At 38.8% G+C, this 26,141-nt stretch overlaps 2 protein-coding genes across 4 annotated transcripts in view; one reads left to right on the forward strand and one right to left on the reverse strand.

The window, feature by feature from the left end:
- The first annotated feature begins 629 nt into the window (after positions 1–629).
- Positions 630–1,767, forward strand: LOC129368645 (olfactory receptor 52D1-like). Its single transcript, XM_055043708.1, has one exon. It carries the CDS (start codon positions 630–632, stop codon positions 1,548–1,550), a length of 921 nt encoding a protein of 306 aa, XP_054899683.1. The 3' UTR covers positions 1,551–1,767.
- A 771-nt stretch (positions 1,768–2,538) lies between these two features.
- Positions 2,539–26,141, reverse strand: part of LOC129368644 (connector enhancer of kinase suppressor of ras 2-like) — a 36,900-nt gene continuing 13,297 nt past the window's right edge. For 2 of the 3 annotated variants that reach the window (XM_055043707.1, XM_055043705.1), the window contains exons 7-22: positions 23,911–23,970; positions 23,495–23,563; positions 17,784–17,930; positions 15,794–15,927; positions 14,373–14,575; positions 14,115–14,204; positions 11,871–12,055; positions 11,725–11,773; positions 11,451–11,629; positions 11,287–11,360; positions 9,623–9,694; positions 9,317–9,384; positions 7,144–7,244; positions 6,575–7,055; positions 3,798–3,997; positions 2,539–3,711 (exon numbers count right to left, since the gene is read on the reverse strand). In XM_055043707.1, coding sequence (XP_054899682.1) covers positions 3,664–3,711; positions 3,798–3,997; positions 6,575–7,055; positions 7,144–7,244; positions 9,317–9,384; positions 9,623–9,694; positions 11,287–11,360; positions 11,451–11,629; positions 11,725–11,773; positions 11,871–12,055; positions 14,115–14,204; positions 14,373–14,575; positions 15,794–15,927; positions 17,784–17,930; positions 23,495–23,563; positions 23,911–23,970 — 2,160 coding nt within the window. In that variant the 3' untranslated portion in view covers positions 2,539–3,663. The remainder of the gene's footprint in view (positions 3,712–3,797; positions 3,998–6,574; positions 7,056–7,143; positions 7,245–9,316; positions 9,385–9,622; positions 9,695–11,286; positions 11,361–11,450; positions 11,630–11,724; positions 11,774–11,870; positions 12,056–14,114; positions 14,205–14,372; positions 14,576–15,793; positions 15,928–17,783; positions 17,931–23,494; positions 23,564–23,910; positions 23,971–26,141) is intronic. The other variant, XM_055043706.1, reaches the window with a different exon arrangement.

Raw genomic sequence — 26,141 nt, forward strand, 5'->3', positions numbered from 1 at the left:
AAAATTAAAAACTAAATTAATGTCCACTGAGGGCTCCAAAATAAAAATAAGACTTCAGAAGAACACCAAATTAAAGGAAAACCCAAAATTGAAATCAGTCAAATTGTGTAGCAGTCCAGGCTAAGGTGTGTAAAACGTCTATAAATGAATTTGTCTTTCATTGCAGTGCAGTGATTTCACACAAAAAATGTGTAATTTAAATATTTAAATAGTCAAATAAAAAAAAGATTTTTCTGTCTTTTATCATTATTGCTTTACTTTTATACAACTCTTGTTTAAAAACAATACCAGTATGTTTCACAAAAATACCAAATTTGTCATTGTGATGCATTAAGTTTAGCTAATTTATATCATGTCGATAATTATTGAGTCTCAGTTCAGGGTAGTTCGATAAAAGAATAAATTACTCGTAGATAGACGACGTAATGTTTTAGGTTTTGATCTCGGAGGAATAAAACTAGTGCTTACGTGCTGTGAAGTTATTGGAGCACAGGTGAAGAGGATGTGACTTTATCTCACTGAAGAACAGATAAAAAGCTGCGGTTTTACTGCTCAGTGCATTTAAATGCCATTCAGACTCAAACATGTGAACACGTTTAGGTCACCAACTCAGATCAAGTTGTTTCGACATGAATTTTTCTCTTGTTACATCGATTTATCTGTCTGCTTACTATGGAATGGAAGAGCTGAAGTCCATGTATTTCTGCATTTTCTTCATTGTATACCTCACCATCATCACCGAGAATGTCTTGCTGATGGGAGTGGTTTATTGTGAAAAATCCCTGCACCAGCCAATGTATGTGCTTTTGTGTAATTTGGCCTTGAATGAGCTGGTAGGAAGCACCGCCTTGCTGCCGGCGACGCTGCTCAACATTCTCTCTCACTCTCACGAGATTTCTATTTCTTTTTGCCAGACGCAGGTCTTTGTTATACACACTTATGCCATCACCGAATTCACTATTCTCGCGGTGATGAGCTATGACAGATACGTAGCCATTTGTCATCCACTGTCCTACCATGTGATCATGTCTCAGAGGATAGTGAAGCTGATTGTTTTTATGTGGCTTTACCCCATGCTGGCACTAAGCGTGGTTTTCGTTTTTACTCTCCAGCTGCCATATTGTGGCCGGATCATAGAGAAGCTTTACTGCCTCAACTACTTGCTTGTGCAGCTTGCATGCACAAATACATTCATACTTAACATCATCGGCCTGCTGTTTGCAGCTCTCTACACGGCTCCTCAGCTGATCATGATCTTTTACTCATACGGACACATCCTGAAGATTTGCATAATGTCGTTCAGCAAATCCAAATTCAAGGCCCTCCGTACCTGCATTCCCCATCTACTGGCTGTAATCAACTACGCCATTGGGTGCTTTTTTGAGCTGGCACAAGGTCGTCTTGACAACAGGCACATGTCTTATCACACTAAGCTGTTTTTGTCCCTGTACTTTTTGATATTCCCGCCGCTCCTAAATGCCCTAATATACGGCCTGGGCACACAAATAATTAGAGTCCGACTCATCAAGCTATTCACCAAGTACAAGTGACGTAGTCAAGATATTTTAGATTTGGGTTCATTAAATGTGTATCCAGCATGGTGTTCAAAAGTCATCTAAATGTGGCTTTATTTTAGGACTTATATTTACAGCAGTCTGAATCCATGTTTAATAATGTTGTTTGTTCATCTTTGAGTGCTGTTAATCTTGCCAGTTTTAAAATGTTTCTCCGCAGTTTAGTTTTACTTAAGTAGACGCACAAATGATTTTAAAAATGTACTATACCTGCTGATATTTAGCCAAAATTTTACATCCTATTCATAATTTCTGCTGCTTTGAGCTCTACATAGAACAAAGATTTTATTATTTTATCTCAATAAGCTTGTATCAAAAATAACACGGTGCTTATGTTTAAGTTTACAAAGTATTTTCTGGGATTATTTAATAAAGCCACATTTTTTCCATGCTTGAAATGTTATTTCAGTTTCTGCCCTTCTCCTTTTGACTTTTTATAGATGTCATCATTATTATTATTATGACAGAATCATCTGGAACCTACTACATTTTTTTTAGCAATTAGCAAAGTCTGATATAATGAAAAGCTACAGGGTACTACTTCATTTTCCAGAGAAATCCGATTATCTCCATCAAAACTAAATTCTGTTTCAAGTTTATTCAGTCTTACATTTTGATTTTCTGTCCTCCAAGTTAGAAAATGTGTTTGCTTAAGAGTCCTGACATTATCCACAATGATAAAGATCAAGGAGTAGAAAGCTCAGATTAGAAAAAGAGTAATGAAGAAAACAGACTTATATTATTGTCACAATATTTACCAGCGTTACAGCAATTGCAAGGTTTTTCAATATTGTGCAGGCCAATATAATTACGTACTTATTTGAAATTTAAGTGTCAATATTGGGATTCTAAGAATAAATGTATTTTTATAATACTGTGTATTTCTCTTATCTTAGGCTATTAATTAATGTCTTATTCTACATCTGTTAATCAAAAAATTTTTTGTCAGTTTCTCTTTAACCTGAATGAGACAAAACAACAAGCCTTGTTTATGCCTGTACCATATTTTAATCAATAGAAAAAAAAAATATGTAGCTACAATATGGCACAGGTGTGCAATATGGGTCAGCTTCAAATGGCATGGTAATGTACTTTAGTCTTACAGAGCATGCTTCTCCATTAAACACTTACTAAATACAATTTTGTTTTTATGGTTAACATTAAGAGAGAAAAAAAAATCACATTTCTGGGCCAGTGTCTATAATAAGTACAGAAAACACGCTGTGCTGGTTGTGTGCATGAGATGTGGGTGGAAGGGTGGGAGCGAAAACACCAGCATCCTCTGAACCAAATGCACTTAGAATTACAAAACTGCCGTACAAACAATCAGGTAGACAGCATGCATACAAAAATAGACAACTATTCTTATCGCTCCATTTTAATATACATTAGTTCATTATTGCCAGGCGTTACAGTTTTATGCCTCTTCTCTGAGGAAATAGCTTTCTCTCTAAATCTTCTCTTTTTCTCTCTTTTTAAAAAGGTACAATGTACATTCACTATCACTGAGGCACAGCACTTGATGTACAGATTAAATAGGTAGCCAAAACAAACAAACAAACAAAAAAAAAAGAAACATGGTGTGGTCACTGTTGTAGGAATGTAATATTAAATATACAACATATGTTAATATGTTTAACACCCTGTACAGTCACAAAACAAACATACCCATGGATCGAATGTACATGCACAATGAAAAGTGGCGTACAAATAAAAAGATGCTTTTTAAAGAGCAGCTGTACACGACTCTAGCATAAAGGTGTAAAAAGGATTCAACAGAAGAGCGGGGGAGGTTGCCATGCATGAAAGTGATGATTTTTAAAAGCTTTCAGATGAATCTTTGAAATGGACACAAAGTGCTTTCAGTTACTTTATTAATCCAATCTTTGTTTGGATCCCTGCCCTGCTTGAGAATGAGATGAGGCAAAAAAGTGACATCAGTAGTTTTTGTTTCTGCTTTTGAGAGAAGCAACAAAAATAAATAAAAGGATGGGTGGATGGATGGCTGAGGAGGTAAAAGATGTGTTTTGGTGCCTTTGACTCCAAATATGAGGCACAAGCCAAGCTGTGGGGGTGGCGCTCGGCGGGGCTAATCTAAAAACCCCAGCGACCGGTTTGTGTCTTGAAGAGGAACATTCTGTCGGAAAACAAAAGTGCTGATTACTGATCAGCAAAATGAGGCGCAAATGGAAACAAATTGGTTCCTGGAAGTTGTTTCTTTACCTTCAGTGAGCTGTGAAGAATCCGCAGGCGCTGGAGCTTATCGTTTAGGAGGGGGTCGTTAACTCTGCGGACAAAGGAGCGTTTGTATTCGAGGCGACCGGCTGATCTGTGGTCAGCAGAGGTGGACAGACTGGTCTGCTCCAGGGCCCGGTACAAGTCCACCAGTGAGTCCGTCTGCATTCGACAGTCACGTCCACGACCTCGGTAAACAGATCGGCAAATAAAAGCAAAATGTTTACATCTCAATCAAATCTGAAATCTGCAGAGTAATGAGTTCACACACCGCGTCTATGTTTTATCAGAAATTTGATTTTTTTACTTCAGTGATATTATAAAGTATTGCTACCTGTTTGTAGACAACCTTTGTTCCATTTTGTGCCATATTTGGCTTTAGCTAATTTTTTTTAATTAACTACAAATATGTAGAAATAGTGCTGCTTTTACAAAGTAATACGTACACTTATTTGTTGAAACACAAATTAAACACATGTTAAGTTGTATTTGCTTTTTATGTGTGAAAAGGGATCATTTAATGTGTGATAGGTCATGGTTAGGGGTAGAAATAAACGGAATAAGTTTATTTACCTTTTATTAATATACAGCACCCTCTTCTGGTGTGTTAGGCACACTACATTAAGGTCTATCCTGTGAAATGCCTGTTTGGTATTTGGAAAGTAGCATCCTGAAGCTTTGGGGCTGCCTGGGCTTTGAAATGCATATCACTTTGACGCTTGTTTAGCGCTCTTTTTATCTTCGTGGGAAATGCAAAGAATAAAGGAAGACGGTCCCCCTCCGGTGTGTTTCTTAATTTTGTCCAAAATAAAATATTAACATTGACTGAAAGGATTACTCTGTGCTTTACTGTCCGAATAGAGCCGAGAGGCTACAGAGGCATCTGGATGGAGGATGAGAGAAAGCAAAATAAAAGAAGGGAGAAAGAGTCAGAAAAAGAAGAGCCGAAATCAATCAGAATCAAACAGGAAACAGAATTTGTTCTTCCACAGACAAACGCCCTCAAGGTTTAGGGGGGGATGGCAAATAGGCTGACTTCCAATCTAACCCTGTGAAGAAACAACAGTGAGCGTTAAACCTTTGACATTTGCTGGCTCTGACTGAATACTTGGGATTTAAAAACATCCCTGATGACAAATAGGGGCAATTGTGTAGTTCCCTGATCTACTATAAACGTCGACGTCGATGCTTTTTGAACCAATGTAATGATTCCACAGGATCAGCAATGTTATAAATATAAAGCTTTGAATTGTCTTTCAGTTCTGTGTTATTTCCAGTGGCACTGACACAATAACACCACTTATGTGATTTAAAAAGATGAACTACTGTGTTCATTCTGTGAAAGCTTTTAATAATAAATATTTCTCAGAGAATACTATAAATGAAGTGTCGATGTTTTTGTCTGCAGTGACTGGGTCAAACTCCACCAGCATCTTGTGACGTAATCAGGGTAAATCAAACCATAAACATCTAGGGTGAGCATACAGACGTGAGAGATTTCAGCTGGAGTAATTTATCACCAGTTTTGCAGATGGCGTGATGAAGAAGATGAAGCCGGTTCTACTGAAGGACTAGAAACCCATTTTTTAAGCTATTTTGTTCAGGAATCAACAATGACTCCAACATTTCTTTGTTGAAATCGCACACGACTTTCTCTGCTTCTGTGTACTCAGCCTAGATGTTTACAAATTGATTTACTCTGATTACGTCACAAGATGGCGCTGGCGTTCGACGAAAACTGCAACATTTTTGTGCTTTTGTGCACACATAATGAAAGGACAATCATTCATCTTATTAAATCATGTAAGTGGTTTTGTCATGCCTCAGCTTAGGTAAATTTAGGCCTGGACTTTAAGTGGGCCATTCTGCCATATGGATATGAATTGATCGAAGCAGATGGTGACCAAACTCAGTCCTCCAGGACCACAGTCCTGCACGTTTTAGATGTTTTTTTGGTAAAATACACTCACACCAAATGTATGGGCCACTAGCCGGTTCCTGCAGAACTTGATGACAGACTGCAGAGTTAGTTTAGCCATTTTAATTGATCTGTTAAACAATTGTTTAATTGTTCTGGAGCAGGGACTTATAAAAATTGTACTTAGCGGTAGCTGACAACCCTGTAGCTCTGTCTGTATGTTTAGGCTTGCTGTCCTGCTAGAGTACATGTTTCAAACTTAAGGCTCGGGGGCCAAATCAGAGCCGCCAAAACTTTTTATGTGACCCTCTTAGACTACAGAGGGTCACATCAAAATAACCTTCAAGCTAACTGCTCAAACAAATATTATTATATCAATCAAGGCTATGCTTGTTTTTTTCTGTATACTGTCAAATTACGCCAATGTGAAAAGATGATAAATAATATTTAATGTCAAGAAGCACTGATTAAATGCAGATACAGCTATTTATTAATTTTTACCAGTTTGCTAATGGGTAGTTTTATTATTACATCCTGCCACAACCAACCTTTTGGAAAATCTTTTCTGAGACTAATTTGAGTAAAACAAAAAGGTACATTAACCGTTTAATCATCTTCAAATTGCCTTTTCTCTTCAAGCAATCAGTCCCAAGTAGGAGAAGAACTAACTTCTCTTTTTGTCAAGAACAACAACTTTCAGCAGATTTTGTGAAATGATTTAATTAAGAAATCTCATGGAAAATAAGAGGAATATAAGAAAATTGATCAAACTGATCAGCTTCCTTAGCAGTGATCGAAACAGATGGTGACAATCAATAATGTATTGTTTTGGCTCTGTGAGTCTGACCTGTGTCTCTGGTCCGGTCCAGATGGTAGTTCTGGGTCTCTCTCTGGTCCGATGCAGCGGTGGCCGCCAGGATAGCGTGGAGCCCGCTGTCTCTTGGAAGCGTAAAGCTGCGAGGTTTTCCTCCTGCGTCAGAATCTATGCTTGCCCTGAGGGGCAGCGGCAACGCCCTGTACTGCTCCTGCAGCAGGCTGCGCTGTGCAGGCAGAGTGGACTGCCTGCGGTACTCCATGGCCAGCTGATCCCTGTCCTCAGACTGCATGGATTCTTCCACAGGATACGTCTGCAAGTAGTGCATCCTGGATTTGCCTTCCATCTGGTCCTGCCACGAGTTTCGGTGGCTGCTCGCCTTCTGCCCAGGGGAGACGCTATTGCTGCTGCTGCTTTCCTGAGGCTCCGAGTGAAACTCCTCGTGTGAGGAACGGGACTGGAATGTGTCCGAAGAGGAGAGGTGGCTACGCTTTGGCTCCAGGTAGGGACTTACCTACATGAAAACAGACGGCTATAGCTAGAAAATAGGGCCACAAAGTGATACCTGCTGCATCTTTTAGACTAACTGTGTGAAAACTCACTGAGGCTGCTCTGGGATAGGTGTCATAAGGGGGCGGTGGACTGTCCCGTTTGGGTACTGGGGGCATCTCCATGTCCTCGTGATCACTCTCGCTCCAGTAATCTGCAATAAATCACATATTTACATCAATAAAATTCAAGGAAAGCTATGCAAGATATTCATACACCAGAAAGCTGTAGTCGTGAAATAATGCTCTGACTGTGTCGGGTTGAAGTTGAAAATGAAGATGGACAGATATAAGGTGTGAGAACTTCCTGTGAAATCTTCTGGAGGTGTTATGGAGCTAATAAAAAAAAGCAAAACTTAGCTCAAATAAAAAAAAAGCCCCCTCTCCAAAGATAAAATTGTTTTCACACACCCACCTTGGCAGGGTTTGTACGTAGGCACCTCCAAGTAGCAGAAGGGTTAGTTGCGTTACTTCCTGTCAGTTTGTTAGCCAAAGAACATTAAGCTATATGAATAACAAAAATAACCAGCCTGCCTCAGCTTGGAGCAGAAATACTCTGCTGGAAGGAGAAATCAAATGCACCAGCTGCTGGCCAAGAAATCAAGAATGTCTTAACTGAAACGTATAAATGTGATCTTATTTTCCCAAATTCACTCAGAACAGCAGATAACGTTGATATAAATTAAATCAGATAAGTCCATCTTTATATTCCTATCAGTTTATTTTCAAGCTATGCAGACATTTATTTAACTAGTGTCAGAGTTACGTTGGGCCACATCAAACCTTTTTTTATCTGTTTTTTTCTGTGACACAGAAACTAATTTAATTTCTTCTTCAGAATAAGAAAGACATGACAGCAGTCCACTCAATGTGAGTTAATCTTCAGAATTAAGGGAAAAGCTTGCTCATTTCTTCTTTTTAAAGGCAGAAAACAATTACCAATGTTTTCAGTTGCTCTGATAAAATTCCCCTTGGTTGGTGTTGTTCAAAACTGGAAAAGTCATTTAAATATTTGCTCAGCACACTCATTTAACTCCAGATTCTCCATCAAACACAGTTTGTCAGCTTTCCCCAGATATAAGCAGAGGCACTGAAAGTGAAGCTGGGATATTTCAACACGCAGAGAACCTCAAGAGTTAAATATAGCCACATTTTGGACTTCATAACTGCGCGCAGAAGGCTTTTCGAACATGTTGGAGTCCTCACTCCATGCGGAAGTGAAGTACACGAGTTTTACTCGGCCTCTGGCTGTCACTAGCTGCTTAGCAGCGAATGCTAATTAGTTGGATCGGGAGTCTGTATGGAGGAGGAAGAATGACATAGACACTGAAAAGATCCCGCTGCCTACAATGAAGCATGGCAGTGGCTTAGTGATACCCCAGGGCCCTTTGTTCCCTCTGGCTCTGGAATAACCTAATTAAATTTGCTTGGAGCATCGTCTCCACTCGCAAAAACACAACACAGGTCACAGACCTAATTTGTTTGTGACTATTAATTTAATTAATCATAGCTTGTAAAAACACTACAGAAAATCTTAATGCTGTACACTTTGGCTGTCATTAATCACTCAATTGCACATTAAATCGTTGCAGTAAACATGCTGTCTTCTGAACTAATCTCTCTTGTGTTAGGCCTGCTCAATTTCATTTGAATCATACACTATCTTAAAAACAATAATATAAACATTCTACCACTCAATATGTTCATCCTTTTATTGTATTTATTGACAAAAAGGCTGTGATTAATAAACATAATATTATTAAAAATAATTATGCTAACCCTTACACTTGACAACTACATTTATGATGCATACAATACCCTCCACATGCAATAACACTTTGTGGCAAACATATCCTGCAAAACCACAGTAAGGCTGATAGTTTTTTTAAACAACAGCCATCATACGTTTATCTTCTTACATCCCTAATCAGATCTACACTTAAAACATTTTAAAACTGGAACCGTGACACTGTTGGGGAAACCTGCAGAAGAAACTGACATCTTGGGCTGTCACTATGTTACCAGGACAGCCAAACTAGACATATCCCTGGAGTGCACAGCTTTACTAGACATGATACAAAACGCAGCAGAGAACATTTTGCGACTTCGCCAGCGAGTTAAAGTCTTCAGCGTCTTTACGTGCAAAGATAAGATCGCAGCTCTTGACCCCTAGCTTACATCTTTTTTTTTTTACAGCATCGTGAAAAGGCTCTGTGACTAATCTCACCTTGTTCCTGGCGCATTTTCTCCTGCTCAGAGTAGCCTGCAACAGCCATACTGAGCCGACTCAGCCACCTGTGGGGGAGAATAACACTGATGACGCATAACGTTAATGATTTTGTAATGTTTTTTTCTTTCTTTTTTTTTTTTTGAAAGCTTATATTTCTTTCTTTGACCAATTACCTTGCAAAACTACCCACTTTTGAAGAGAGTGGGAGGTTTAATAAGGCAGTTCAGCTCTTGGACAATAGACGGTTTGAAATACAGCACTGGAGGAGTTTGCAGCACGGCTTTCAAAACCTCGGATACTCACCGGGACATGTCATCTACATTTTCCGCAGCAAAGTAGAAGGTCTTTATCTTGGGATGGCAAGCCTTGAAAGCACTGAAAGAGAAGAAGTTTAATTATATGTGAGAGTACAAACAAGGGCAAGCCGTATAGCGAAGATGAACACATGAATACAAGACTAGATCATGGCTAATTTAAAGATATATATGTGGCGGGGCTGAATATTTTATTTCATTTATTTATTTCATTTTGATGTTAATCATGGCTACATTTAAAGAAGTTTACACTGACTTTTTCCACATTTTTGTTTTTATTGTTTTTATTACTTGTTTTATATGTACTGGATATAACTCAAAATAATTTTTATATTATATTTATATATACACTCAACCGAAAATAATCTACATTGACATTGTGAAACACTATATTTTACAGTTAATGCTTTGTGTACATTTAATAATAAAATCCCATAAAACAGAAAATCCATCTTGTAATAAAAAATATTTACTGAAGTATATATGATGTATATATTATTGGTGAATATAATTTTTTGTCAATAATAGCAATATTAATATTGGCTATCGATTTTTATATTGGTGCATCCATCGTAACTTCAGTGATATCTTCTGCAGCTGTCGCTTGTGTTTTGTCCCTTGTGCTTCCTTTCACTGATTCCATACATCTTTCACCACTTGAGAGAAAGAAATCAATATAACTATGAGAAACAAATCCAAATGTGAGTTTTAAGAATTAAAGGAAACTGGAAAAAACAAAAACAGAAAACGACAGCACACAACCTCTGCCATGGGATTAAAACAGCATAGTCGCATGCTGCAGAGAGTATTGTTGCGACCTTTAACATTTACATATGTTAGACTGTAATTTGAACAATGTGGATAAGAATTTTATCCAGAAGACCTGAGAAACCTGACAGTAAAGATTCTGATGACGATAATGATGATTGTGAGCGTATTGATAAACACAACTTTGAGATCACACGTCGGCCAAATCTTTACAGTAACTTCCCACACTTGAACTTTGACCTCATATAAATATTTACTGCCATAAAAGTGGTTTGAGGTCACACATATCCTGTATCCTGTATTGCTACAATGATCTGTTCAATAATAATAATAATAAAAACACACTGAACTATTAATTCAAATTGTTCTTTGTTCTGCTTCGCTTCCGTCTCTGTACCACAATCCGCACAGTTTGAGCCAAAGCGTGCCGTGACGTGAAGTCGCGCCGCCGATAGGAATACAGAGCCCTGTTGAAGGAAGCTTTACTATGGAGTCGGACTTGAGTCCTAAATTATTCAGCTCCCATCTGTCATCTAAAATCTCTGCTCAAAGTCTGACACAACTGCCGGAGACTTTGGTCACAACGTTGTTGGACGATGTGCATTATGAGCAGTTTGTTGGCTTGGCATATTTGTGCTACTACTTTCAATCATTTTCAAAGCCAATTTAAAAAAATACATATTTATATATCCATGTAAGTATAAACTGTTTTGAAACATTTTTACTGTATATTGTTAATGTCTGACCTTTGTTTAAATATTTTAGGATACCTGATATATCTCTGAGTATATCAGCTGAGTAAAGCTGATTTATGAAGTGCAACCTTTATAATAAAATTTTAAAAAATCCTCAAATCTCAGAGCAGCAAAATAAATTTATACTCACTATTTTCTTCTGCATTCAGTGGCACGATCAATCCTGAATTCTGGGAGACTCACAAAGCCCTCTGCCTTCTCATCCTGACACAAGAAAAAGTAAAGTTACATCCAAGGAATCTCGTTTGTGTTATAAACACTGTCCATGTTCAAAAAAATCAAAATCCTGTTCACCTCTTCATTCATGTACCAGTAAAGACATGTGTCTTTCAGGATAAACCAGTATTTCTTCCACTTCTGCGAAAAATAGGTTTTGGCATCTTTCTTCTTCCACAGCCAGCCCTGGCAGTCGCCCTGACCCAGGTCCCGGCAGGAAATCCTTCGTTTACTGATGGAGGACATGGGGCTTGCAGCTGCAGGTGGCAGAAAAGAAGAAAACACTTCATGAAAAAAAAAAAACATGTTTGAGTACGCATGCATAAAAATGAGGCAAAGCAAGTGGTTCCACCTTGCTTTTTCTTCTTAGACCTAGACAGCATTGAGGAGCGCTCAAACACCTGAACATAAAAAAAGAAGAAATTAATAATAACAGCAACAGATTTTAGTTATGATATGTGCTCCAATTGCTACTTTTTGTTTCTTGGAGGGACTGACGTGGTAAAGCGATGCAGAGTCTGAGCTGGACGTGGACATGGCAACTTCCAGGGCAGGAACAAGCGTGTAGTGTGTAGGGCTGCTGCCTCGCTCCATCTTCCTCCTGTTCTGACTCAGACTGCGGCCCAGTAAGAAGTTCTCCCCAGAGGGTTTGTCCTCACTGGGAAATCGCAGGAGGGAGTTTTCTGCAAAGAACAAAAAAGAATCCAACTCATGACTGAACACACCTAAATTTACTACACGCTTCATGAATGAATAATTAAAAGTTTGGGGGCCATTTTAGCTACACGTCTCTCTGACAGAAAGTGATGGATGTCTCCCTGCAAGGAATATGGTTAAATTAAGTCACAGTTTTCTAATTTACCTTTGGAAATACCCAGTAGGCTCCATTTTGGGGTATAATTTATTTGTGTGGGGATAAAATGACACAATCTACCAGGCAGACTCTGAGCAGTCCTGTTGTGAATGAAGGTAGACAGATTTTAAGCAGTCCACAGTCAGCTGCAGACATGCTTTAGATGTTACTGTAGCTGCAGTGACAGATCCATTTCACAGACGCCGTCTCAGCTGGTCTCTGTGGGACACGAAGCTGAGGCTGCCTTATTAGGGTGATAAACAGAAGCTGCATCCAGTCCACTTCCCAATCATTATTTATCCTGAAAAAATAGCTGCCAAAGTATTCATGACTTTATTTGTTTATTTTTTTTTTACATATTGTGTGCATATCATTTTCATTTTAAAGGAGAGAGCAGCACAAAGCAACACAACTGCGAAGCAGGAGAAAAATCCACCATCGCTTTCCTTACAGGTGTCGAATGCATTTGCTTTCAGCTCCTCTGAGTCAGTACCTCATGGAACCACATGTTTCTGCAAATTAGAGCTGCATGTCCTGCAGAGGGTTCCTCTACAAGCTGTGCACATCCAGGGACTGGAAATGTCGCCCATTCTCACTTAATGGCAGAAAGAAAGTTATTGTTGAGTCCTCAGTTCTTTGGTTTGCCACAAAACTTTTGATTTGGAATCAGTAAAGTTTTTTTAAATTAAATTAAATTCATGTAGGGGATACAACAAACGCATGGAAGAAGGTGATAGGACGATGTCGAACTTAATGATTAATACAAAGAGCCAACACCCTGAACACTTCGTCCCCCATAATGCTGTGGGAATGCTTGTCTTCAAATACACATTTTTCCAGTGTCTGTCTCCTTTCTACAACAGGGCAATTATGCTAAAAAATTCAGACCAGAGCAGAAGTTCACCTTCAACAACGTCCTTAAAAATACAAATGAATTTCGGTATGGTCCAGTCAAAGTCAGCCTCCAGATGTTCAAAATAATGAGCCAGAAGAAAAAGTCACTCTAAGAGGTAAATATGCACACAAAATGTTTTTTGGTTTTATTTTAGAAAAGAAACATATGTCAGATTCCTTCCACTCTCCAATTATGGAATAAAATACAACAACAATATGTTGAAGTTTGTGGCTGTAATGCCACAAAATGTGAAAATCCTTGTTATTCCTCAGCCTTTAACCATGATTTGATGAGTGATGCCCGATTACAAAAGAATAAAACGAAGTTTACTTCAAACAAGTAGATAAGTGAGGCACGACGATGCCATCAAATCCACAGCAGCACTCTGTCTGTGCAACAAAAAATCCTCTGCAATGTCTGAAAAATCATTACACAATCTACAGAGGAAGCAATTGTCAAGAAAAAGAAAAGCCTCCAAACATCCATGAAAGGTCTCAAGCAGATAAATATAGACCCATCACTTTCTTTTTTTCTTTTTTTTGAGAAGCCTAGAGAAGCAAGCATCCCTCCCAGAGGACACAAACACATCACTCAAGCCTTTCTTGGGTCAAATTTTAAAGGAAACGCAGCCCCCTCCCAGCGCATTTACCACCTAACTTAGCAGCCACCAATGAAATGTGAGCACCTCAAGAAAATATATTTATACCGTTGCCAAAGCAACAGCGTACTTTTTATATCCAAACAGAGAACAGCAGGGCCGAGAGAGACGAGGATGAAGGAGGGGAAAAAAGGAGCAGCTATAGATTCTGAACATATGGAGGAGAAAGAGGAAGGAGCAGAAATCCGGCATGTTATCGGTGTTGACAGGCCAGCTCATGCTTCAACTTCTTGGCTCAGAGATCTGAGAGGGTGCGGGTATTATAAGATTTCCACCCCCTCGCCCCAGCTTCCCTCTGTCCTTCTCTCTCTCTCTCTCCCACTGCCTCCCACTCACCTCTCCTGCTCTCTCTCCTCAGCTTCGCCAGGTCTTCGTCATCTCCCACCCAGTTGTATTCCACGGGCATTGAGATGGGCCTGAGCCTGCCTGCAGCAAGTAGGCGCAGGGGGGGATGTCAATATTACACAGCCGTCCACACACATAGACATCCAACAGCTGCAGATGTCTCACAAAAACAACAAAAAAAAAACACCCAGAAACCCACACGCCGCTCCTTTCCATGACACGAAGCTGTTATTGGTCACGATTTCCTACCGTAGGTGGGAGTGCTCCCCCTGCGGACCGACGAGGCCTCCTGGTTCTGATCGTACTCGTAGCAGTAGAGTATGGAGTCTTCCTCCACCAGAGGGAATCGCCGCTGACACTCCTGGTCCAGGTAGGAGTTGGGCGACTCGGATCGCTCTGCGGCTTGGGTGTCCGACTGAGGATCCTCGTCGGTCACATTTTCCTTTTCGTCTCTTTTAAAGAAAGCAAAACTTCAAATAAGCTTCCAGGTAGAGCAAACAGGTGGATCTTAGTCGATGTTTGTTTTGGGTTTTAATTAGAAACAGGGACGTCTGAATATTCAGCAGGGGAAAACAAAAAGGAACAATTCTCCAGCTGTGACTCACAGATGTATTTATATTTTATTTTCACAAGTATTTGCCCAGGGGAGCCACCGGGCTTTGCCTGCTCGTTAATTCTGTTTGTGCTTTAATAATTGGACGTTCTCATCAGAAGCACTCTCCCTCATACCGGTGGCAAGTATTTCATAACTGCATTTCACTACAGCGAACTTTAAATGATCAGTTGTCACAGTGGAAACAAAATGTCCTCAAGGTGGGCGGTAATTTATGCAAAATCTTTTGGTTCAGGAAACAATCAAAATGCTAATTTTCAAAGTGGCAAAAGGTAAAAATAGTTGGAGCGTCTCAAAGAAAGTGAGAATATTTACATTCTTTATGATTCTTGTGTGGAAAGATTAAACCGACTCCTTTAAGATGAAGCATCACAAAACTTTCTGTACAGATGTAACGAGATGATGGTTTTTCAGGCTCCTTTCTCACTCGGTTTCTTTTTTTCTTGCCATTCCCACAGGTTTTATGTCTTTATTAACCAGCAACTAAACAAAGATAACAATTATTTAATGAGCTTAGTTCTTTTATTGGCTTTGGTTGCAAGTTAGAGACATCAAATACTCTATAGATTTCCTATTAAAGATATTCATCCAGATAGTTTTAATTTATAGTTGAAGAAAAAAAATGCCTGTCAAAAACAGCTTTTACCTTTCTCATTAATATCTGGAAAACAGTTTTTTGGCTGTGCAGAAACCAAATACTGATTAGATTCTGACTGAACTATTTAAAAATATTCAGATTATTTCCAGTCAAAAGAAACATTTTGGCAAAATAAGAGAAAAAAGCTTTTAATTTGAATCTGTCTGTGGATATAAATTTTTTTATGCCTCGCTGTAAAGGATCGCAACAGAAATCTGTATTTCTCTTCATGTTTTCCAGTTTTGTTTGTCATTGTTTGCATTGTAATAAAGTTCTGTGCTGCTTTTCTTCCAATTTTTTTCCTCCTGTTGTGATTTGTTTCTCACTTTAACAAAGGAAATGTCAGCTAGCGGGGCGGTGTTACTGCAAATTAAAACCAACAGCCAGTGGAGTAATTGATCGATTCTTTCACATGCTTACCTGGGGGTGTAAGGCTCCGCTGGAGGAGGCGGGATGTACAGATCCTGCAGGGCGCAGCTACTTCGCCTGGAGGGAGTGCTTAATGTGCTGGTCGGCGTCGCAACGCTGCTGCTGGGACTCTGAGGGAAGATAGGCTGTGTGTGAGTGAATGTGTGTGTGTGTGTGGGTGTGTGTGGGTGTGGGTGTGTGAGAGAGAGAGGACGTGTTTAAATATGTGCAAAAGACAGAGAGACAAGCGAACAGAGAGGAAGAGGAGACAGTTGCAGAAAATGACACAATGAAAATGTGGGCCTCACAACAGCTGAGTAAGTCTGTGACTGTTCACTTTAGTCAGACAGGGAAGCGGCGGAGCTCAGCTGTGAAATGAGCAGAGGACGTTTGCAGAGCTCCGCTTTAAACAGGTTCACCGAAAGAGGCAGTTTGGAGAGCAGCCTAGTCATCGCTCTCATGGCTACAGGTTAAACAGCCTGGTTAGTACTGCAACTGAACTTTAAATTAATAGACCATATCTTTTGTTTTTAGTTTGTTTTTCTTACTATCCTCTTTTTTTTTACCAATGCGATAAAACAATCTGCAGATTGGTTCACTTGAAGAGCATAAATTCTGCACAGTTACTGAAATAAACCTCCAAAAATACAGCCACATACTTTTGTAGAAGTGAGCAAAATATTGTAATTTAAGTTAACAAAAAAAAATGGTGTTCTTCATTGAGTTCTTTATTTAGTTGTGCATTGCTCCTGCTCTCATTATCAAGAAGAATTCAGCTAAAACATTAGGAAGACTTGAGTTTTTCAATTTCAGTTTGGCAAGAAAAAAACCCATCTAGTTCTGAACAAAGAGTTTTTGGTAGATAAGTGTTTCATAGAATTTTAACAAGTATAACGTTTTTTCTAATAATTTCTAATTTCAAGTTCTCCCATAAAAAAAAGCGTTTTCCAGTAAAACTACTGTAATTCTGCTGTGATCTTTGTTGTTGTCCAACTTCAGATTTAATAGTGGTACCTTCAGTCCAACTTTCTGGATCAACGCCTCAAAAGTAAGGAGTCAAAATGTTTCATTTTCACATGAATTCAGATGAATATATGAATATATTTCATTTTGCATATGATATATCTTTTTTACTAAAGCTACAAAACACATTTTTTGTCACTTCTAATCAACTTAACCTTTTTATTTATCTATTTAAAAAAAGAAGATATCCCATTGCTCAAACTGACTATCATGGTTGGCATCTTAATCCATCACTAATGATCTGGTCTGTTATAAAGCTGAGATAAAATTTTGGTTTTCAGGAAACCCAGCCGATTAACTTCTACACTTCAGTCCTGTTTAATCTCTGACAGACTTAATTTTCTTTCTCACTTCTGTCTTTAATGCTACCAGCAGGAGGAGAAAAAAAATCAATTTTGGAGGAAAAGAGGAGCGAGGACGTTAAGAGGGAGGAGGCAGAGAACGGCTGTACTTTGTGGCCTCAGGGGAGAGAAAACATTTTCTCTGGAAAGCGACTCAAAGAAAGCCTGGACCACGTTAATGCTCATTCCTCTCTTTCCCACCCATTCTGGTGCTGGCACACTGTCCTAATAATGTAACTAGATTGGCTGAAGTAGGACAACAGATGCCACTTAGGGATGAAATGATGACATCTAAATGAATGATGCCGCAGCACTCAACTAATTAGTCACAAGTATAAATTTAGCAACAACAATCTGTTTTGTTCAAGCTTTGTGAGTGTTAAATATAACACATACCTGAATGATGGAGTACAATTCTAATATCTAAAATGATCCCCAAAGGGAAACTCTAGGGGGGGTTTCCAACAAAACGCTTCCTGCACGACTTTTGTCTCTCCTGTTCCCACAACCCTCTCCTTGTTTTCTAATTTGTCCATTTTAGAGGTAACTCTTATTTTATATAAGATGGATGCACAGAAATAAGCACACATAAACGACAGAGATAATCACACAGGACTGAGTAAAAGCTGCCGTTGTACCTGCAGCGCTAACGGTTTCCATCTCATGTTTTTGAGCAGAGCAGGAGTGGATGTGAGCGTGCTCTGTGGGCGTTTCTTCAGTGTTAGGGTGACACCTGCAGGGTCCCCACGCAGCAGGTTCACCAGGTTCTTCAGCTGCCAGCCCACCTAGCAAACAAGAATAGCCTTGAAATGCACCGGCATCGTGTCAGATTGATCCGTATTTGAGTCTAGTCAGCCAATTAGTGGAAGGGATTTCATTCAGTTTAAAAATGCTAAAATGCCTTGAAGAAGTATTCATAACACTTGATGTACACAAACTTCTGCCTATTTAAGATGAACTTCATGGTGAGAGATCAACACAAAGTATCATACCTGTGAAGTGTGATGAAAATTACACATTATTTTTATATAGTCATCTATTTAAATCTGTACATTGACTAAAAACTTTATCTGCAATCACAAGTGCAACTGTTTTTGTGGTATGTCTCTACCAGCTTTTAAAACTCTCAGAATCTGACATTCTCAAATGGATTTATGTCAGGACTTTGACTAGGCCATACTAGCAGAAGACTATATTTCGATCCACACAATTTCACTGTCATTCTCTCAGGTCTCTAAATGCTTTTTTTTTTACTCAAGGATTGCCCTGGACTTTTAGCTCTTCCATGTAAAAGAACGTAGCAATCTTTAAGCTCCATGTAGATTTTGATGCTAAAACGGATTTTAAAGACCAAACCAGTCCACCTCGTCCTCTACAGTGGTTTTGACTCCTGCTGTGTGCAGCTACATGCCTAGCTGTAAGTCGTCTTTAAGCGCTCCCTGATAATATTGAGTACAACCGAAAGACCCTGCCCAGACAAACACTCCCTGCTGCTGAACTAAATATGCCAGGTCCAGTTTGGGGAGAGAAATCTTCGCCTGCTGGATGCCTGCGCAAAAATCTATATTTCAAACTAGCCTGAGATACCAAACATTTTTCAGGCTCTGACCTGGAGATCACTGGGTTTCTCTGAAAGTAATTTTTTATCTCGATATTTGTTCCAGAGAATGCTTTATAAAGCATAAGTGAAGCAGACTTCTTTTACTTCTACTGTTTCTTTTGTTATACCTCTAAGGAAAATAAACTATAGTTTTGGGGATTTTGGTTGGTTTGATTCCTTGGCAGTGATTTTATTATCCACTGTGAGTATCTTCTTTAAATGCAATATTTTGGTTGTATTGCTTTTTTCATGTTTCCAGGCTTGTTTCTGTAGTTTTAATTTTGTAAAGTATCAGCTTCCCCCTGAACAGATTTCTCAGATGTTCCTCATTATAAAGTTTATTTTAATATTTGTTTATTTCAGCCAATTGAATAGATTGATCAAACCAATTCAATTGTTAAAATATTAATAAATAGCTGTTCTTCTAGGATTTTTTGTGGGTTTTTTTTTTTTTGCATTCAAAATTACAGATTTTGTGATGCCAATTTAGAAATGTTTGTAAGACGTTGTTACAATTTGCGCTGATGTTAAATGTAAATTTTTATTACTCGCCAATTACATACTATACAGTTAGGGCCAGAAATATTTGGACAGTGACACAGGTTTTGTTATTTTAGCTGTTGACAAAAATATGTTCAGAAATACAATTTATATATAATATGGGCTGAAAGTGCACACCCAGCTGCAATATGAGAGTTTCCACATCCAAATCGGAGAAAGGATTTAGGAATCATAGCTCTGTAATGCAGAGCCTCCTCTTTTTCAAGGGACCAAAAGTAATTGGACAATGGACTCTAAAGGCTGCAATTAACTCAAAAGGCCTTTCCCTTGTTAACCTGTAATCAAGTAAGTAGTTAAAAGGTCTGGGGTTGTTTCCAGGTGTGTGGTTTTGCATTTGGAAGCTGTTGCTGTGACCAGACAACATGCGGTCAAAGGAGCTCTCAATTGAGGTGAAGCAGAACATCCTGAGGCTGAAAAAAAGAAAAAATCCATCAGAGAGATGGCAGACATCCTTGGAGTAGCAAAATCAACAGTCTGGTACATTCTGTGGAAAAAGGAATTGACTGGTGAGCTTGGGAACTCAAAAAGGCCTGGGCGTCCACTGAAGACAACGGTGGTGGATGATCGCCGCATACTTTCTTTGGTGAAGAAGAACCCGTTCACAACATCAACTGAGGTCCAGAACACTCTCAGGAAGTAGGTGTATCTGTCTCTAAGTCAACAGTAAAGAGAAGACTCCATGAAAGCAATACAAAGGGTTCACATGTAGATGCAAACCATTCATCAATTCCAAAAATAGACAGGCCAGAGTTAAATTTGCTCAAAAACACCTCAAGAAGCCAGCCCAGTTCTGGAAAAGTATTCTATGGACAGATGAGACAAAGATCAACCTGTACCAGAATGATGGGAAGAAAAAAGTTTGGAGAAGAAAGAGAACGGCACATGATCCAAGGCACACCACATCCTCTGTAAAACATGGTGGAGGCAACGTGATGGCATGGGCATGCATGGCTTTCAATGGCACTGGGTCACTTGTGTTTATTGATGACATAACAGCAGACAAGAGTAGCCGGATGAATTCTGAAGTGTACCAGGATATACTGTCAGCCCAGATTCAGCCAAATGCTGCAAAGTTGATTGGACGGCGCTTCACAGTACAGATGGATAATGACCCCAAGCATACAGCCAAAGCTACCCAGGAGTTCATGAGAGCAAAAAGGTGGAATATTCTGCAATGGCCAAGTCAATCACCAGATCTTAACCCAATTGAGCATGCATTTCACTTGCTCAAATCCAGACTTCAGACGGAAAGACCACTAACAAGCAAGACCTGAAGGCTGCGGCTGTAAAGGCCTGGCAAAGCATTAAGAAGGAGGAAACCCAGCGTTTGGTGATGTCCATGGGTTCCAGACTTAAGGCAGTGATTGCTCCAAAGATTCAAAATATTGTTGAGAAAAAACTTTTTGTTTGGGTTATGTTTATATGTCCAATTACTTTTGAGCTCCTAAAATGTGGAGTGTTTGTAAACAAACGTGTACAATTCCTACATTTTCTATCAGATATTTTTGTTCAACCCTTTAAATTAAACGTTACAATCTGCACTTGAATTCTGTTGTAGAGGTTTCATTTCAAATCCAATGCGGTGGCATGCAGAGCCCAACTCACAAATATTGTGTTACTGTCCAAATATTTCTGGCCCTAACTGTAGTTTGACAGAAATGAAAGGCAGCAGTCATTTAAACTCAAGATTTTTGACCAATTTTTAGAAAATTTGCGGTAAAATCAGAAAAGAAATGCAGAGATTTGTTAATTTTGTGTGAATTTTGCAGATTAGTGAAAACTGGAGGAACTTATTGTTGTAATTTGGAATTTAAATGGCCAGATAAAAAGCTACGACGGGCCAGAACTGGGCCTCGGATCTTGAGTTAGACACATGTGTTGTAACTTTTTAAAATCTCGAAATTGTTTGATATTAGTAACCAGCTCTTTACTTGTCTTCAAACTCTCAAAATTGTTCTACCTTGAGCTGCCTTGTTAAAATAAAATCCTGCCACCATTTCTAAAACCCAGTTGTTTTTTATTTTTTTAATAAAAATTAGAAATGTATTCATTTGATTTTCAGGGTTTTTTTTTATTTTTTTTATGTTATTTATTTTTTTTTTTTTTGCATTTAATTGACCAAAAAGAACTTTGTCTAACTCCTCTGTAAGGTATTTTGTTTTGTGATCTTTCTGTAGCTGCCCTGCTCTGAACTGAGGCCCACCTAAACACATCAAAATCAATCCAGCTAAATCAAAGGTTTCTTGCCACGTTCAGGATCAATCAACATCACCGCCGTTTGTTCATAGCTGCACGCCACAGTAAATTAAAGGCAGTAACAATATGAATGCTGTTATAACGTTCATTCTGAGTGACAATGTTGTTTTGGATCGTCGGACATGTCAGATGTGTTTACGAACAGTATCGCCTAAGCTGTCAAAACCCGCTGAACTGCTCCTCACTCATCAACCTCTCCATCAGGACACACAACGTTGCCATGTATACACTGCCATAGAAATCATAAGATGTATGTCAGCTATTTTATTTGAGGGAAACCTTAATCTATACAACCTACCTTTGTGAGGATTTGAGTTTTCTTTGTGTTTATTTAGGTTTCTGTGTCTATTGGGTCTCCTGTCTGCCTCTTGATTGCTCCCAGCTGATTACCCTTTGTGTATTTAATCCCATCTGTGCTCCTTGTTCTTTGTCGGGTCTTCGTCTTGTCCGCCGTCTTTGTGATTAGTACCAGTTGATACCAGTTTTTGAGTTAATAGCCTTCTGTTCATTTGTGCTGCCTGCATTATCCTAATTCATCATTTCTCATCACTGCCTGGGCCTCACGACTCTAGAACCACTATTCATGACAACCTTAGATGTTTTTCCATTTTAATAGATTGTCAGTTAGCATGAAGCTAACAGCTGAAAACACTGACAGGTTAAAAAACAAAATGATGTTTGGGTACTTGTGTTGATTCTTGGTGATAATGAGGATCTAACACCTCTCTCTTCTGAATTTTTAGATGCTTTGAACGTCTGTACGCCTCAGTGACATGAAAGAGTCCTGACACCCAAATCGGCGCTGCTTCTCTCCACATTCTTAATAATAAGAAAGACTCGTCTATTCAGTGGATGAGCTGACTGAAACGTGCAGCTGTGGAATTATAACATATCTTGCTGTTGCACACACAGGCGGCAATTACTTTTTTTCACAAAGGGGCTATATTTAAACTCTGCACTGCAGGAGGCCTTTTTCATTCACAAATAAACCGCGAACACTTGAGGCACTTTTTGTCAAAGGGCAAATTCAGAAAAGATTAGGCAACAGGACGAATGAGGCATTTTTACTCGTTTCTTTAATTACCTCAGTAATTCATAAAACCTTGATTAACTCTGTCATTTATAATCTTATAAATTCAACTTCTACATATCCTCTTCTGACCAAGTAATGTATAATTCTATGTTTTCCTTGGGAAAATACTCAGATCCCAGAGAACTCAGTGTTTCTCCTACGTTGAATCCAGGAAAGAATATTTCTGAAGCTTGTTGTTCTTCCTCCTGTGTTTCTTTTTTACTTTGCACAGTTATGTGCAGCAAAGGGGGAGGGGGCGCAGTTAATGTCATCATTCTAAGGTGTATCACAAGTAAGCTGAGACATTTCACTGTTATGTAAATTAGCTGCGTGGGCGGACTGAGAGTTGCTTAAGAAGAAACACCACAAAGCAAGGTGGCTTGAACACTGGATTTTTCCACTTTATTGTGTTTTATTGCAATTTTATGGGACAGACCAAAGAAAAGTATGAAAATGACACGTAGGTTTCTGCTAAAGGTCATTTAGCATTTTAAAAGTATTATTCCATGATTGCCCTGTTTGCAGTTCAATCTTTCCACAAAACAAATCCCTCCAGTTCACTTGTGAATGCCCTCAAAGCCTAATTACAAAAGACCCAATAATCATCAGATGACTTGATAGCAGCGCTATGGATACAAAGACCTACAGATGTTAATAGAAGGACTGTGAAGACACAGTCAGCAGAGATGATTGCTTCATGTTTCAACCCATAAATGGTGTGCAGATTAAAAAATATATACTTTTCATTTTATATAATCAGACCTCCATAATGATTATATGCAATTCTTTTTCAGATTGAAAAAAGAGGTATGCAAATTCAGACGGGAGACAGGAAATTAAAATAAACCAGCAGGACTTACGACTGTCTGATGATTGACCTGAATGACTTCGTCTCCAGCATGGATCTTCTTACAACGATCAGCCAGAGACTGGTGAGGAGACAGAGGTCATTGTTGCTGTATTCAGAACCACAAACTACTTATTTAACATAACAACAAAACAAAATCCCTCATTATTAGTTCATAACAGCAGAACATTTTTATTTCACTCATCAATTATGGATCATATTTTTTGTCAGAAATGCCAATCAGGGAAGTAATAACAGCTTCATAATAATCAAAACTATTAATTTTGGTCAAATCCAATCTGACTCGATTTCAAAAGAGCAATTTTTATCCAGAGAAGAAGGAGTTAAAAAAATGCACACTTAAGTCTGCACATCCTCTACACGTGTACCAACAATGAAACAGGGGAAAACAAAGAGGCGAGTACTCACTCCTTCTGTCGTCCCGGTGATCACATGTAAGCCGTCGTATGTTGATTTGATGTACATACCCTGAAAGGACGTATCGCAAATATGGATTAATGGACATATGAGAACCATAGGAACTCAAAATAATGTGTCGCCTCATGGATATCTGTAAAACAGTGGAGCAATTTGTACTTGTGAATTTGAAATAATCTGCCTGATGTGCATAGACAAAACGAAAGATTATCAATCTGCAAGAATACTGTTTTGAAAAGTGCTGAAACTCCGAGCTTTTACGAAGCAACGGGGCAAGAACAGAGATTAAGAAACAAACATAGACGCACAGAAGCAGCATGCCAGGCTTCAAGATGAGTGGAAGAGATTTGGTTTTTAGGCCACTTGGCCCGCTGTTGTGTTCAGGGTTCACTGAATGGATGAGAGAACTTTCATGCCCAGTCCCGGCATTCGAGTGGGGGGCAGGGCTTTCATTGTGGCCCCGAGCAGGGAGCTTGTGTCTGAGTGTAGGTCAATGCAAAGATAAAGTCCAACAAACTGCTCATGGCTATGCAGTAGAAAAACAGATTCTTTTTTTTCTGTTTTACTAAATAATTACCCACAATAAAGACACGCATGTTTGCCAAGTGTTGCAGCTGCAGTGCACACACCGTAGCTGTGTAATTTCAAAGCGCCCAACATGCTGTTTTTTTTTTTCATGTTAAGAGATTACTCACAGGGCCATCAGCTGAGCAAAACCCAGTTTTGGAGCCACTACTGTGAGCAGCGTCGGACACTGCACAGTAAAGCGTTTCTAACTGACCTCAATATTTCAACCTGCACTTTTCTCCTGTCTGAAACCCCAGGCTGCAGAGGAACAAGCGAAACAGTGAAGCTACGTTTCTGCAAGTTTTAAAAACGTTTTCCATGATTCAAACCACCAAGAAGCTATGTTTGAATTTCAAAATCAAATTCATTTTACAAATTAAAAAATGTCTCTTCCCTTTTTGGAGGAAATAACCAACAGACTGAGACGTTTCTTTTCTTGAGAACAGCTAATAAAGAATAACTAGCTTGTTTTTTTGTGTTCAGCAATGTCTATGTTTTTATATATATAAATATGAAAGGGTAATAAAGAAATAAGATAGTTAGTACTGTTGTTCAGAAACGGAATACCTTCACCGAGTCAGAGACGCTGAAAGACAATCATGCTAAATTTGAATCAAAGCAAAAAGATATTGCTGAGCGTCATGCTGTTACTATATTTATAATTAGTAAATATGATCATTCAGCATTGATTGTAGTCTGTTTGTTGTACTTTACATTTTTTTGAAGTCTTTTCCCTTTTTTGAAGTCTGTTACACCAACCTAGAAAACAATTCAACAACTTTACATATTAAAGGGATTACTCAAAAATGTTTTAAGTCAAAACATTTATAGTATAGTAGATATTATCTTACCCGCAGTAGATAACACTCTTGGTGTCTTCATTTAGTATAAATCCAGACTAGTTGGGCCCATAAGGTGAAGACTCTCCAAGAAAAACCACAGTTTCCTACTCTCTTAAAACAATTTAAATCTCAGCAAAATCATTGCGGTTTCTGCAAACTTTCCTTAACTTTAAACTGCCGTCACATTTGCTCTAGGTGGTTATTTAACTTGGTGGTTATTTCACTAGGCGTGTTTATTTTTGATGCACTGACTCCTAGGAATAATTTCCTATTCCAAACCATATATTTATTTTTATATTCTATTATATTCTTGTAAGCTATAAAACAACTTCAACATAAACTGCTGGTGTTTTTGAGTCTGGAGCTGTTTTAGGGCGAAACATTTACGGATTGTTTCATGATTTGGGATGTGTGTGTCTTCTTGATTGTGACTATATGAACAAATTTACAGAGCTCAAGGTGCCAACCTTGATTTTTACCAGTTTCTGAGCTATGCAGTTTATTTTTATACATATTTACAGTCTGTTAAGACAGTTGCTCCAATCTGCAAGCTGCACTTCTGCGAAGAGGTAAGTTTCAAAAAAACCTAACAAAAACAAACTTGCACATTAACTTGCAGTAAGAGTACCAAAGCTGAAGTCAACCCACTCTGCCTCGCTACATGACTTATGTTTGCTAGTGAACCCCCCACAATTCATTTCAGTGGGGGAGGGGATTCAGTTCCCCTCCACTAATCATTAAAAACAAATGCATCCACTTGAACGCAGCTTGACAGCGGCATTCGTCTGTTGACCGGCTAATTGTTAGTCCTTC

Source organism: Poeciliopsis prolifica, unplaced genomic scaffold, assembly GCF_027474105.1.
Source record: "Poeciliopsis prolifica strain line A6 unplaced genomic scaffold, Auburn_PproV2 SCAFFOLD019, whole genome shotgun sequence".
Lineage (NCBI taxonomy): Eukaryota > Metazoa > Chordata > Actinopteri > Cyprinodontiformes > Poeciliidae > Poeciliopsis > Poeciliopsis prolifica.

Excerpts from the sequence above, each read along its gene's own strand:
- LOC129368645 (XM_055043708.1), top strand. The coding sequence starts at position 630 with ATGAATTTTTCTCTTGTTACATCGATTTATCTGTCTGCTTACTATGGA.